At 43.9% G+C, this 13,140-nt stretch overlaps 1 protein-coding gene across 1 annotated transcript in view; it reads left to right on the forward strand.

Moving 5' to 3' along the window:
* The first annotated feature begins 958 nt into the window (after positions 1-958).
* Positions 959-13,140, forward strand: part of LOC306966731 (neurobeachin-like) — a 684,825-nt gene continuing 672,643 nt past the window's right edge. Inside the window, exon 1 of the mRNA XM_079561544.1 lies at positions 959-1,138. Coding sequence (XP_079417670.1) covers positions 980-1,138 — 159 coding nt within the window. The 5' untranslated portion in view covers positions 959-979. The remainder of the gene's footprint in view (positions 1,139-13,140) is intronic.

Consider the following 13,140-nt stretch of genomic DNA (forward strand, 5'->3'; position numbering starts at 1 on the left):
TGTCACATTTTTGTTGAATTTTTGTTGAATTTTTGTCACATTTTTGTTGAAGTTTTGTTGAATTTTTGTCACATTTTTGTTAAATTTTCGTCACATTTTTGTTGAGTTTTTGTTGAATTTTTGTTGAATTTTTGTTGAATTTTTGTCACATTTTTGTTGAATTTTTGTCACATTTTTGTTGAATTTTTGTCACTTTTTTGTTGAATTTTTGTTGAATTTTTGTCACATTTTTCTTGATTTTTTGTTACATTTTTCTTGAATTTTTCTTGAATTTTTCTTGAATTTTTCTTGAATTTTTGTCACATTTTTGTTGATTTTTTGTCACATTTTTGTTGAATTTTTGTTGAATTTTTGTTGAGTTTTTGTCACATTTTTGTTGAATTTTTGTTACATTTTTCTTGAATTTTTGTCACATTTTTGTAGAATTTTTAATCATTTTTTTCTATCATTTTTTGTTGTGTTTTTTTTGTCCGTGTTTTTCCTCATGTTTTCTTTCTTCTCTTTTTCTCGCTATTTTGATGCTTTTCTTTTGAGCTTTTAGATTTGGGTAAAGCTCGGTTGAGGCGGGACCGGTGGCCCTAGAGCCAGTGGCCCTTCTGTGCTCTTCCAGATCGGACATATGGCCAGTCCGCTCCTGGTTGACAGTAAATATTTGAACCGCTCTCCCTCAGCTCTGGTCCAGCTGTAGCACCTCTTGAAACCACCAGCAGAGGGCGCCACCATGACGCACAGCGCGCTCTCCATCATCTCTCCTCCGTCTCCAAAGTCTGTTCCCAAATCCTCTCATCAGCAGCAGCGGCGGCGGCGGCGACTGGAGCCTCCGTCCTCCCCGCAGACACGCGCCCGGCTCGGCCCGCACGTGGAGAACCTGTCAGGACCCGGATTTATCCCCGGATTGTACAAACATCGAGCTGGTTTTCTCCTGTGTGAACCGCCGTGTTTCCTCTCGCTGGGGGCACCGCGCGGGCAGACCCTCACCATGTCGGACCCCCTGCTCCTCCTCCTCCTCCAGCCCGGGACCCTCCTGGACCAGGCCGGGCCGATCCGTGACACCAGGAGCAGGTTTTCAGTGCTCACGAGGCTCATCCAGGTGGGAGAGGTCAGCGACCGGGACATCGTGGAGACCCTCTTCAATCTGGTGAGTTTGGGCTCAGTTTTACGGAAGCCCGCACGTGCAGTATTTGTACTTTTTGCACTGGATTCCACGCGCGGCACTTTGTTGTTTTGAAGTGGGAGATGAAGGTGGTCTTGAGTCGAGTTTTTGAGGATTTGTGCTTTACTTAAGAAGTGTTTTTGTTGAGAACTTTGTACTTTTGAAAAATAATCCCAATTTTAAATATACTCCACTACATTAATTTTAACCTCTTAACTCCCGCCTGAACCGAGCACATTTTCTCCAGTTTGGCTTTACCCCAATCCAAAAGCTTCTGGGAAAAAGGTGTGAAAATACTACAGTAACAATAATACAGAACTGAGACGAAAACAATGATGAAGATGTGACAAAAAAGTGACGAAAAAATGACAAAAATGTGACAAAAAATATGACAAAAAAATTATTTAAAAAAGACAAAAATGTGACAGACTGAACAGAGTTTCTCGGCGCAGCCAGGGGCCGGAGGGTGTCCGGTTTGGGAGCCTCAGAGTCTCATCTCTGCTGTTTGCGGATGATGTTGCTCTGATGGCTTCAACGAACCAGGACCTTCAGCTGCTCTGGGGCGGTTTGCAGCCGAGTGTGTCGCGGCCGGGATGAGGATCAGCACCTCCAAATCTGAGGCCATGGTTCTCCACCGGAAAAAGGTGCTTCCCCTCTTCAGGTCGGTGGGGAGTCCTTGCCTCAAGTGGAGGAGTTCAAGTATCTCGGGGTCTTGTTCACGAGTGAGGGACGGATGGAGCGTGAGATCGACAGACGGATCGGTGCGGCGTCAGCAGTGATGCGGTCGCTGTATCGGTCTGTCGTGGTGAAGAGGGAGCTGAGTCGGGGCAAAGCTCTCGATTTTACCGATCGATCTACGTCCCCACCCTCACCTATGGTCATGAGATTTGGGTAATGACCGAACGGACAAGATCGCGAATACAAGCGGCTGAAATGAGTGGCTGGGCGCACCCTCCGAGATCGGGTGAGGAGCTCAGTTACCCGGGAGGAGCTCGGAGTAGAGTCGCTGCTCCTTCACGTCAAAAGGAGCCAGCTGAGGTGGCTCGGGCATCTGTTCCGGATGCCTCCTGGTCGCCTCCCGCGGGAGGTGTTCCAGGCATGTCCTCGTGGGACAAGGCCTCGTGGAAGACCCAGGACACACTGGTGGGACTATGTCTCCGAGCTGGCCTGGTGTCGCCTCGGGGTCAGAACAGCTGGAGGAGGTGTTTGTGGATCGGGAAGTCTGGGCATCTCTGCTGAGACTGCTGCCCCCGCGACCCGGCCCCGGATAAAGCGGAAGAAAATGGATGGATGGAAAAATGTGACAAAAATGACAAAAAATGACAAAAATGTGACAAAAAAATGACAAAAATGAGTTGAAACCCCCCAAAAAAGATGGAAAAAAATCTGATGACGTGAGGAAAAAGATCCATTTAGATGAGTTTTGTAGATCTTAGCTTTCAAATGAGGCGTTACACTGGCCTACAGGATTTGGGTAAAGCTAAACTGGAGAAAATGCTCTCGGTTCAGGCGGGAGTTAAGAGGTTAAAGCTCATATTTGTAACACGCTGAACCTTTTTCACTCCCTGATCGATTGTGTTTTTCTTCCTCTCATCCATCTTTATGTCACCAATGAAAATGTTTCAGTCATGATGATTCTGAAGAAAAATATCGAGATTTTTTTTAGATTATTGCCATTAAGGAAGAAAATACTGAGAATTGCTGAAAACCTTTACAGTGCTGTCCATAAACAAGAATGAGAGAACTTTACTGAAGGGCAACTCTTTGCAGGAGCGACCGGGACAAAGTTAAAACACGAGCTCTTGAATTTAAAAAGCTGATCGCAGAAAGGGCTGAATGAGTTCGAATAACGATTTGTAAAAACGCCGACCTGAGGCATTCGTCTAAAACATGAGGACGTGCCTCTGGTCTCAGTCTATGATCTGACCACTTGTGTGAAGTTTGCCCCCCCATAGTTTTTGAGGTATTGATCATTGATTGGTGATTGATCAGCCCCCTCATAGTGTCCGATTCACTCCAAACTAGTGTCATTTTTTAGCACTTCGTTTGAGATGTTGCTCATTGATTGGTAATTGGCTCGGGTCTTGGTCCTGGTCTGATCTTTGTTTCAGGTCTTGGTCTGATCTTGGTTTGGGTCTTGGTCTTTGCTTAGTTTTAGTCTGGGTTGTGGTTCGGATCTTGGTTTTAGTCTGGGTCTTGGTTCAGGTCTTGGTTTTAGTCTGGGTCTTGGTTCAGGTCTTGGTTTTAGTCTGGGTCTTGGTTCAGGTCTTGGTTTTAGTCTGGGTCTTGGTTCAGGTCTTGGTTTTAGTCTGGGTCTTGGTTCAGGTCTCGGTTTTAGTCTGGGTCTTGGTTCAGGTCTTGGTTTTAGTCTGGGTCTTGGTTCAGGTCTTGGTTTTAGTCTGGGTCATGGTTCGGATCTTGGTTTTAGTCTGGGTCATGGTTCGGATCTTGGTTTTAGTCTGGGTCTTGGTTCAGGTCTTGGTTTTAGTCTGGGTCATGGTTCGGATCTTGGTTTTAGTCTGGGTCTTGGTTCTGGTCTTGGTTTTAGTCTGGGTCTTGGTTCAGGTCTTGGTTTTAGTCTGGGTCATGGTTCGGATCTTGGTTTTAGTCTGGGTCTTGGTTCAGGTCTTGGTTTTAGTCTGGGTCTTGGTTCTGGTCTTGGTTTGAGTCTGGGTCTTGGTTCAGGTCTTGGTTTTAGTCTGGGTCATGGTTCTGGTCTTGGTTTTAGTCTGGGTCTTGGTTCAGGTCTTGGTTTTAGTCTGGGTCATGGTTCGGATCTTGGTTTTAGTCTGGGTCTTGGTTCAGGTCTTGGTTTTAGTCTGGGTCTTGGTTCTGGTCTTGGTTTGAGTCTGGGTCTTGGTTCAGGTCTTGGTTTTAGTCTGGGTCATGGTTCTGGTCTTGGTTTTAGTCTGGGTCATGGTTCGGATCTTGGTTTTAGTCTGGGTCTTGGTTCAGGTCTTGGTTTTAGTCTGGGTCTTGGTTCAGGTCTTGGTTTTAGTCTGGGTCATGGTTCGGATCTTGGTTTTAGTCTGGGTCTTGGTTCAGGTCTTGGTTTTAGTCTGGGTCTTGGTTCAGGTCTTGGTTTTAGTCTGGGTCATGGTTCTGGTCTTGGTTTTAGTCTGGGTCTTGGTTCAGGTCTTGGTTTTAGTCTGGGTCTTGGTTCAGGTCTTGGTTTTAGTCTGGGTCTTGGTTCAGGTCTTGGTTTTAGTCTGGGTCTTGGTTCAGGTCTTGGTTTTAGTCTGGGTCATGGTTCGGATCTTGGTTTTAGTCTGGGTCTTGGTTCAGGTCTTGGTTTTAGTCTGGGTCTTGGTTCAGGTCTTGGTTTTAGTCTGGGTCATGGTTCTGGTCTTGGTTTTAGTCTGGGTCTTGGTTCAGGTCTTGGTTTTAGTCTGGGTCATGGTTCGGATCTTGGTTTTAGTCTGGGTCTTGGTTCAGGTCTTGGTTTTAGTCTGGGTCTTGGTTCTGGTCTTGGTTTGAGTCTGGGTCTTGGTTCAGGTCTTGGTTTTAGTCTGGGTCATGGTTCTGGTCTTGGTTTTAGTCTGGGTCATGGTTCGGATCTTGGTTTTAGTCTGGGTCTTGGTTCAGGTCTTGGTTTTAGTCTGGGTCTTGGTTCAGGTCTTGGTTTTAGTCTGGGTCATGGTTCAGGTCTTGGTTTTAGTCTGGGTCTTGGTTCAGGTCTTGGTTTTAGTCTGGGTCATGGTTCGGATCTTGGTTTTAGTCTGGGTCTTGGTTCAGGTCTTGGTTTTAGTCTGGGTCTTGGTTCAGGTCTTGGTTTTAGTCTGGGTCATGGTTCTGGTCTTGGTTTTAGTCTGGGTCATGGTTCGGATCTTGGTTTTAGTCTGGGTCTTGGTTCAGGTCTTGGTTTTAGTCTGGGTCTTGGTTCAGGTCTTGGTTTTAGTCTGGGTCTTGGTTCAGGTCTTGGTTTTAGTCTGGGTCATGGTTCTGGTCTTGGTTTTAGTCTGGGTCTTGGTTCAGGTCTTGGTTTTAGTCTGGGTCATGGTTCTGGTCTTGGTTTTAGTCTGGGTCATGGTTCGGATCTTGGTTTGGGTCTTGGAAAAGTTGAAAACTGCTGAAAATCAGGAAAAAGACGGAAGTTTAATAAAAGATAAAGAACATGAAAACCAATTATTGATGAATGTTGATTGAATGTTTGGTCCGGATCAAAAGCAGACTTTTTTTTTCCCATTCAGATGTACTTTTTGCAAGTGAAGTATATTTTGTAAACACATCCACGTGCAGAGCCGGTGCTGGCCCTTCTGGGGCCCTAAGCAAAAATCCACACGGGGGCCCTACAGTACATGTCTCATGGTTATTTGATGAAGAGCGAATCCATTAACGATCAGAAACAGTTCCACTGTGCAGTCGTGCAGAAGAGGAACATAATGACCTCAACTCAGGCCCCGCCTCCTGTGTGAGAACCACTAACCACTAAGCCACTGTCAGACGGGGATTTAGGACGACTATAGTCTATTTCCCAACTTTTTAAAATGGTAAATGGCAAATGAGTCGGGGGCAAAGCTCTCGATTTGCCGATCGATCTACGTTCCCGCCCTCACCTATGGTCATGAGATTTGGGTAATGACTGAAAGGACAAGATCGCGAATACAAGCGGCCGAAATGAGTTTCCTTCGCAGGGTGGCTGGGCGCACCCTTCGAGATCGGGGGAGGAGCTCAGTTACCCGGGAGGAGCTCGGAGTAGAGTCGCTGCTCCGTCACGTCGAAAGGAGCAGCTGAGGTGGCTCGGGCATCTGTTCCGGATGCCTCCTGGTCGCCTCCCAGGCATGTCCTAGTGGAAGAGGCCTCGTGGAAGACCCAGGACACGGTGGTGGGACTATGTCTCCGAGCTGGCCTGGTGTCGCCTCGGGGTCCCCCCAGAACAGAATCTGGAAGTTTGGGCATCTCTGCTGAGACGCTGCCCCCGCGACCTGGCCCGGGATAATGCGGAAGAAAATGGATGGATGGAATAAATGGTAAATGGTCCCATTCGCTCACCTCTGGTCCCTGACCCACTGTTTGGGAAGCGCTGATTTAAAACTACACCTGCTTCTGACGGTTATTTCTGTCTGACCTCTGCGAATCAGCCTGTGAGCGACGCAATTTGTGTTAGACTGTGCTCATTCCGAGAACCAGAGTTATTGTAAGTAACTGTGCTCGTGAGAACCGTGTGGATTCAACTCATTTGAGACAAAAAGGCCCCGAAACAACGCGTTGGTTAATCAGTGAAACAACACCGTAGTTTGACTGAGATGTGGGGCCCTTGCGGCTGCGGGGGCCCTAAGCAACTTACATAGTTTGCCTGTAGGAAAAACCGGCTCTGTCCACGTGTGTGTCTGACAGCAACGACCAAATGTGACACTAAGACACAAAGACACTATGGCTCATGAGAAGTGACAACCATTTACCGTAGGTCCTCGAACTCTCACCATCAAACTTATCGCAAGCTTTTATAACTGCGGGGACTAGGCAGATCAGTTTAGTGCAGGGGTGGGCAAGTTTGCATCATGAAGGGCCAGTTTTCATCATAGCCAAAACACCAAGGGCCGAACCTCGCTATTGTAGGGTTAGGGTTAGGCCTAAAGTTATGTTTTACATCCGTGGTTCTAAAGTGGTCCGGCTCCGAGACCCGCCATTACCTTAATGACAAGCTGCGACCCGAATAAAACTGTAATTTACCATATATCGTATAAAATATTGCATTTACCACACGTTTTTATTGAACAAGCCATAGATTTGCTTTGAAGACTGAAATTATGATCAAAACAACCCAATAATACACATTTTAACAGACTCCAGTGTGTTTCTGTGTAGTTTCAGATGGAAAATATTGACAAAAAGTTCCCTATAGGCTCACGACCCACTTTTAAGTCCCCGACCCACCAGTTGAGAATCACTGTTTTACATTATATATGACCAAGTGGGATGTTCTCCAAAGACATTTGAAAATACACCATAAAAAGACACTATTTCTCGCATTTTTAGTGTACTTTAACAGGTATTTGATCCCTTATATTTCTCAAAATGCCTACCCCTGGTTTAGTGGGATGGGTCCAGTGATGGCTTCTGGCCTTTGGAAAAAGCAGAGGAGGCTTCTGTTGTATCTCATTCTGCAACAAAACCAAGAAAATACAGAACTCAATGATCAAAGCGAGGTGAAAGAAGCCAATTGCAGGTAAAGTCGATGTTCTATAATATATCTATATAAATTTAATAACCACCCACTATCTTTACCTCCCACCAAACTTCATTGAATTTCCCGATCCCCCCGATGAGCGCGTTTTGCCTCGATTTCCCGTCAAAGCTGCGGTAATTAAAAGCGCCGGTGCTCACCTCGCGCCCGGCCCGATCGCAGCGCTGTAATTAAGATAAGGCTGACAGTCTTCACGCCGGAGTTAATCCCCCTCAAATGAAATCAGTGACACGAGCGGATAACACCCCGACATCATCTGCGGGATCCGACAGCCGCGTTCTCCGATACCGATCGCACGGAAAGACTTTGAGGACAATACATCGTCTAATATCAAAGTGCTCGGGAAGAAGCTTCTGTGAGATAATTGCTCCGTGATGAAGCTCTCGGGTGTTTAGGGACGGAAAACCAAGACAATCATCAAAGCCTTTATGGGAGAAACATCTACATCACTGAGAAGGTTAGCGCCCCCTTTAGCTCTTCTTCTCGAGCTTCTTTAGATCTACCGTGATCTCGGACGAGGGAAGGACAATGGCAGTAGGAGAAGGTCGAGAGGGAACAGCCAAACTTAAGGAAAAATACAGGTAATTTACAACTTGAGCAGGTTTTGGTTAGTGGTGGTTCTCGTAAGAGTGTTGGAGGAGACTAAATTAGAGAAAATTGGAGAGAAAACTAAATTAAACATTCCTCATGAGACTAAAACTATGACAAAAATGTCCAGATATTTTAGTCGACTAAAATAAGACTAAATAAAAATGAAAAGGAGAGACTGAAATCATCCAAACTTCTCTTGACAGTCTGAAAGAGCCTCATACATATAGATAGATACTTTATTAATCCCCGCAATGGGAAAGTCAGTTGTCCATCAGTAGCAAACAGCGGATAAAAATATATAAAATAAAATATATATAATAAAAATATCATGTAGCAGCTCTGAGCTTTATACATGTGGAGCAGCTCCATGAAGTCGAGGACCACGATTAAAGCAGAACTAAGTAACTCTTGCCCCTAGAGGCCATAAGCGCAACTGCAGGTGTCGTAGCAAGTTACGATTTTTTAACTATTAATTGTCTTGGAGAGTAAATACTACGCCAACAGGAAAGGTGAAGGGAGAGAGGGTCACTGTGCATCCAATTATACAATGGAAATATTTTTTTTCACTCAAACTTGGCTGTAAACACAGTTTAAAGTGACGTTTAGGGGAGATGAAAGACCCTCCAACCATCCCATAAACACTTGTATTACCTCCACAGGGACTATGGAAAGGATTTATTCAGGTAAACACATTACTTAGTACTACTTTAAATATGATTATAATGAATATTATAAATGCAAAGTCGACTAAATTAGGCTTAAATTTAGTCGACTAAAACTAGACTAAAATCGAAAAGTTTTTGTTGACTAAATCTCCACTAAAATGAAATTACATTTTAGTCAAAAGACTAAGACTAAAACTAAATTAAAATATGTTGTCAAAATTAACACTGGTGTGTGTGGATCGGGAAGTCTGGACATCTCTGCTGAGACGCTGCCCGGATAAAGCGGAATAAAATGGATGGACGGAAAGTTGAAATTGGTTTCAGATTTTACAAAGTCATACTACACAATATTCTGTGGATCTTCAAAAATCAGTGAAAGTCATCTATAATATGGGCTGTTCTGAAATTGTCTGGCCAATGAGTTAAGTGAAATTGAAGCCTTCTTCCATTTACATGAATGGGCAGAGATTGAGGCTGCGTCCGAAACCATCAAATTATAGCCTCTAAGCACGAACACTAGCTCCTGATCCTTAACCTTTCATGGGGTCGACTGTTAGATCTCTATGCAGTTAGTGAACTTCAGCAGCATTTTCCCAATTTGAACGTCCTTACCCAGGGGAAGGGGAAGTGACATCACCAACAGCTGCTGTTCTTCTCCTTTAAAGGGACTATACAGAGTTTAAAACTGTTAAAACAACGTATTTTCCTCCCTCTACAATGTTCCAACAATGTCCTAATGTGGAGAATGAGCCCAGACCTGAACTGTCACTCAAAAAGGTGTTGAAATTTGGGTCCGAAGTGCCGTCATGCACAAGCTTAATATAGAAGGTGCAGCTACACGTATGACCTGAGGTGGCAGTAGTGAGTATAAAATGGCTAACTTGCATCTAGCCCCTTTAAGGTTATTGGCAGTCAAACAAAAGCACATGCCGCCACCTCCTGTATAGTGTCTGTTACGGCCCCAGGCCTCCAGGTTCCCTCCTTTCTTTTTGTATATTTTTGTTTGTGTGGCCTAAACCTGTTTTCTCCCATGCTAATTTGCTGCTGTGGTCCTGGGCTGCGATTGGTGGAGTGCATTGGGGTCCTGGCTGCTGGTTGGGTCTCTGGCTTTGCTGCCGCCTGATTGGGGGAGCAGCTCAACACCTGGGGGGGGTTGTGCCTCTTTTTGGGATGTTCACTTTGGTAGTGACATGGAATTAAGAGGCACTCGCTTGGTTGAGTCATTACTTTGTTTTGTATTCATTAGGCCTAATTTTCTTATCCTTGTTTACATTGGTGTACTTTGATTTTGTTTTGGTTAACCTTTTTGTAAATACTGTAAATAGCCTTTGTTTGGTTATTTTTGTCACTCCTTTGTTAAATTTACCTTGTACACTCCTTTTATTAAATTACAACTTTATTTATCCATTTTACATCTTGGTTTTTGTCACTTCCTTTACTAGCAGAGCCGGGTCGTAACAGTGTCCAAATAAAGACATTTAAGGAGAAATACAATCCAAATGAGCCATACATGAAAACAAAAGCACAAACTTCCTTCATTTAAGCCGTTCACTGAGGCGTCTCTTTAACACTGACATGTGACTGAGCTGTGGGGACGACCACATGGATTTTGTCTCTTTCATAAAGTTTGGCTTGTGCAGAATCTTTTTCCATATTTTTTTGATTAAATGTGCTCTTGTCAATCAACAGTGGTTCCACATGAATCACTCAAGGAGGGTTGAGGGAATTTGGCGCGGTGGCTTATGGGATGGCACATAGCTGAGAGGTCCCAATGCTAAAGTAGCTATGACAGTTAGCATTGAGGCTCCTTTTCCTAACTCCTTCCTATCTGAGCCCAATTCGGAGGCTTCTTATCATGGCGGACGCTGACGCACATCCGGTTTGGCGTAAGAGCTCTCACCAATCTGCTCGTTTCGGGGCCTGACTGAGAACTTCTACATCTTCTATTATCTGTGGTAGCGTCACAGCGCCACACACAGGCCTGGCAGGTGAATCGCAGCGTTTTTACACACGATTGGCTCCATGTGGACGAACACATTTACTGAGCTGGCTGCGAAGGTTTCTGAAATTATAAGAGTTTTGTCTTTGTGTGGATATAACCTCATATGACAAACGCTGTTATTGTCAGAATTTACATCTACATTGCCTTCCCATAAAGAAAAACTATAAATGTATTTTTGATTTTGCGATTTTGCTCCCAGCTCAGCACCGTGCATGTTCTCACTGTTGGATTGTTGCTGATCATTACACTGCCATTCCTTCTTGTTTTTTCCTTGGTGTATTTTGTAAAAGTTCCGCAGTGCAGCAAACAAGACTGAGATGAGTTTATAAAGCACCCTCATCTTTTTGACTGGCACTTTGATCCGTCCGCATCTGCTTCCAGGTCTGCAAGCGCCAAAGAAGAAGAAGAAGAAGGCGTCCATCATGAGGGGCTTGATGTAACTCTGATGACTCTAATATCCTGCGCTGTTATGACTGGCCTGTCGTTTCCCACCTTTGCATATAAATGAGTGCGTTAACCGCGCCGCCCTTTGTTTACACGCCGTGCATTATTTTTCATTACACCGGGGCGGCCTTATTAAAGTGTTTTTAGTGGGAAAACTGGGCCGGCGTTGGGGCAGCCGGCTGTGTAATTGGACGTCGCGGCGTGAGCGATGCCACGTTTAAACAGAACTCCGTACATCGTCTCCGCGTCGTAAAACTTTGTTGGTTTTCATGTCGGGTAATTGGGAGAGTCGGGACGTTCCCCAGAGGGCCCGTCAGAGAATAAATATTGATTTAAACACCGAACTCTTCTCCCGCTGGGTTGTTAAAGGCTGCAGGAATAGACAATAGATGTTTTAGCGCTGCATTGATTTTATTATGCGAAAAACATGAGCAGTGATGTTAATCTGGGATCCTTTCAGACGAGGTGGAGGTTTAGTGCCGTTGTTTGTGGGGACACTTGGCCGACAGACATCGCGTGTGTCCGTCGCACATGTAAATGCTTCATTAACCTCTTACCACCCGCCTAAACCAAATGCATTCTGTCCTCTTTGGCTGTTATATAGGCCTGTGTAACACCTCATTTGAAAGCTAAGACACACAAAACTGACCTTTTTACTTGCGTTGTTGCTGTGTTGTGTCACATTTTGTATTTTTTTTTCTTTTTTGTTGAATTTTTGTCATTTTTTTGTTGAATTTTTGTCATTTATTTGTTGAGTTTTTGTTGAATTTTTGTCAATTTTTTGTCAATTTTTTGTTGAATTTTTGTCAATTTTTTTTTTGCGTTTTTGTCACATTTTTGTCTTTTTGTTGTTGAATTTTTGTAATTTTTTTGTTGAGTTTTTGTTGAATTTTTGTTGAACTTTTGTCATTTTTTTGTGGAGTTTTTGTTGAATTTTTGTCACTTTTTGCTTGAGTTTTTATCACATTTTTGTTGAAATTTTGTCATTTTTTTTGTTGAGTTTTTGCCTTTTTTTGTTGAGTTTTTGTTGAAGTTTTGTTGAATTTTTTTCACTTTTTGTTGAATTTTTGTCACTTTTTGTTGAGTGTTTGTCACATTTTTGTTGTATTTTTGTCATTTTTTTGTGGAGTTTTTGTTGGATTTTTGTTGAATTTTCATAAATTTTTTGTCGAATTTTTGTTGGATTTTTGTGGAATTTTTGTTGATTTTTGTTGATTTTTTGTAATTTTTTTTGCTGAGTTTTTGTTGATTTTTTGTCATTTATTTGTTGAATTTTTGTCACATTTTTGTCACATTTTTGTTGAATTTTTGTCATTTTTTTGTTGAATTTTGTCTCTTTTTGGTTGAGTTTTTGTCACATTTTTTGTTGTTGCATTGACATCCTTGTTTTCTTCTCATTTTTTGTGGCTGTTTTGGTGCTTTTTTCCCCAAGAAGCTTTTTGATTAGGGTAAAGCCAAACTGGAGAAAATGGGCTCCGTTCAGGTGGGAGTTAAGAGTTTAAAGGAACTAGATGCAAGTTAGCCATTTTATACTCACTACTGCCACCTCAGGTCACATGTGAAACTGCAGCTTTGAATTAACCCCTTTCTGAGCGACAGTGCAGTATTTCAGAGGCAGTTGTGGTGAACAGGTCTGAGCTCATTCTACACATTAGGACATGGCTGGAACATGTAGGGGGAAGAAGCAGTGCACAGTGAACGGCCACCAGAGGGCCCCCCTACCGACATTCTTGCTTGGGGCCCCTTGGTGCCCTTGCTACGCCACTGGCCTATAGGCTGTGAGCTCCAGTCCAAGAGCTTTTGATCTGAGCTGGAGAAAAAGCACTCGGTTAAGGCGGGTGGTAAGAGGTTCAGTTTAGTTTAGTTTATTTGAGTCAGGCCGAAGAAACCGAGAAGCCGAGAAACCAGGATCCAGGATTGTGAAGTGGATCCCCCCTCTGATATTCCTTTGCATGTCCTCTCTGAATTACATTTGAACAATGCAGTTTTGTACTGTTTGCTACTTCTCATTTGCACTTGGCTCGTTCCCTTTGGCTGTCCCCCCCCCAACCCCCCCGCTGTGCCCCCATCCAGTTATTTGCCGTGAAAAATTGTATTA

Source organism: Gobius niger (assembly GCF_951799975.1).
Source record: "Gobius niger genome assembly, chromosome: 1".
Taxonomy (NCBI): domain Eukaryota; kingdom Metazoa; phylum Chordata; class Actinopteri; order Gobiiformes; family Gobiidae; genus Gobius; species Gobius niger.